A 1,556-nucleotide genomic window follows, 5' to 3' on the forward strand; every position below is an offset into this window, starting at 1 on the left:
GATTGGACTAAATTTTTTTACCTTTGTTACTAATAATTTTTGTTGTTAGGTTAATTTTTTTGTGCTTGTTACTTTTATTTTTTATTTATTTTAATTCTATAAATTTTTTTATGGCCATGAAAAAAATCAATAATATTGTTAAGGGGAGGCCCAAGTCCAAGCATGGCTATATCCCTGTTTCAGGGTGAGACAGTTTTGAATTTCTTAATATTGTGATAGCAAATCGGTAAAAGGCATTACGAGGTGGGGTTTGGTCGATTGGGAAATCTGGGCAGTTTAGATTGGCTTCATGCCGCTTTAGTTTTGAAAAATGATATAACAAAAGCATACGCTTGTACATTTCTATAGGTTTGGACACCAAAAAAAAAGAAAAAGAAAAAAGAAAAAAAGGAAGTCCACCAGATAGTTAATTAATTCTCATTTCTCATCAGGTGTTGCATGCAGGAAAAAGCTGATTACTTGATTAGCCCAAACTCTGCTGGCATGCATGTAGATTTTATTTATTTATATTTTTGCCTTACACTGGCGTGTCGAATGGTGATGAGTCATATATATTACCTTTTAAAATTGGTTTCTACAACCATAACAGATCTTTTTTGTTAAGCTATCTAGATTCTAGCTAGGTAGGTTGGAATTTGAACAAGCTTCAAGTCTTGTTGAGAAGGTGAACTAACCCGAGCTTCTCCCATGCATCCCCAACTACTTCTCATCAAACACTTGGAACCCTTCAACATTCCACTCTATAAATGCCAATTAGAATTTCATGCTTTCAACTCATAACAGAAATAGAAGTTCCCCATAGATATTCAGAAAAGACTAGCTAGGTCTCTCTGATCCAATCGAACAATGGCTAGTTGCAAGCATGTTTTCATTTTGGCTTTAATTGTAACATTGTCTTTGTCAAGCATTAATATGAGTTTGGCTGCTCGTCAACTATTGCAAACGCCTGCAGCTCCGTCTCTGCCAACATTGCCTCCGTTGCCCTCAGTGCCAACACTGCCTCAAGCCACATTGCCACCACTGCCAACTACCACACTGCCACCATTGCCGTCACTGCCAACTCAACCAACTCTGCCAAAGTCCACGTTGCCACCATTGCCAAGCACCCAAATCCCCTCCTTACCAAATCCAACTTTGCCAAGAACTCTTCCTCCTTTGCCTGCCACTCCATTGCCCACCGTCCCTACAACAATCCCGTCAATTCCTACAATTCCAACAATTCCCTTCTTCTCCCCACCTCCATCAAACTAAACTAGTAGTCCTTGAAATGCTGCGGCCCCGAGACCATTCAGGCATTCACTCTCCTTCTCCCATTTTAGGATGGCTGTATGTTTGCATGGCTTCTTGAAGCGTTTCTCGAGTGTGTTGGAGCCTACCTTGCTTCTATATATGTGTTAAAATAAGGAACCAGTAGGTTTATGATAGTACTTGTTTACGTATGTCATTGTAGAGTCATTCTTTAGTACTCATTTCACTGTCACTTGTTTTTTTTTTTTTTTTTTTTTTTTTTTTTTTTTTTTTTTTTGAGAAACCACTTTCACTTGGATTGTTATTGT

General features: G+C 38.3%; 1 protein-coding gene across 1 annotated transcript; it reads left to right on the forward strand.

Annotated features, from left to right (window-relative positions):
• The first annotated feature begins 846 nt into the window (after positions 1 to 846).
• On the forward strand, positions 847 to 1,251 carry LOC115973077 (protein PELPK1-like). The gene has a single exon (XM_031093318.1). The coding sequence runs from the start codon at positions 847 to 849 to the stop codon at positions 1,249 to 1,251; it is 405 nt and encodes a 134-aa protein (XP_030949178.1).
• Positions 1,252 to 1,556: the final 305 nt, after the last annotated feature.

The sequence above is a fragment of the Quercus lobata genome, unplaced genomic scaffold (genome assembly GCF_001633185.2).
Source record: "Quercus lobata isolate SW786 unplaced genomic scaffold, ValleyOak3.0 Primary Assembly Scq3eQI_1865, whole genome shotgun sequence".
In the NCBI taxonomy this organism is placed as follows: domain Eukaryota; kingdom Viridiplantae; phylum Streptophyta; class Magnoliopsida; order Fagales; family Fagaceae; genus Quercus; species Quercus lobata.

What these genes read in the sequence shown, in the direction of transcription:
- LOC115973077 (XM_031093318.1), top strand. Translation starts at nt 847, where the DNA reads ATGGCTAGTTGCAAGCATGTTTTCATTTTGGCTTTAATTGTAACATTG.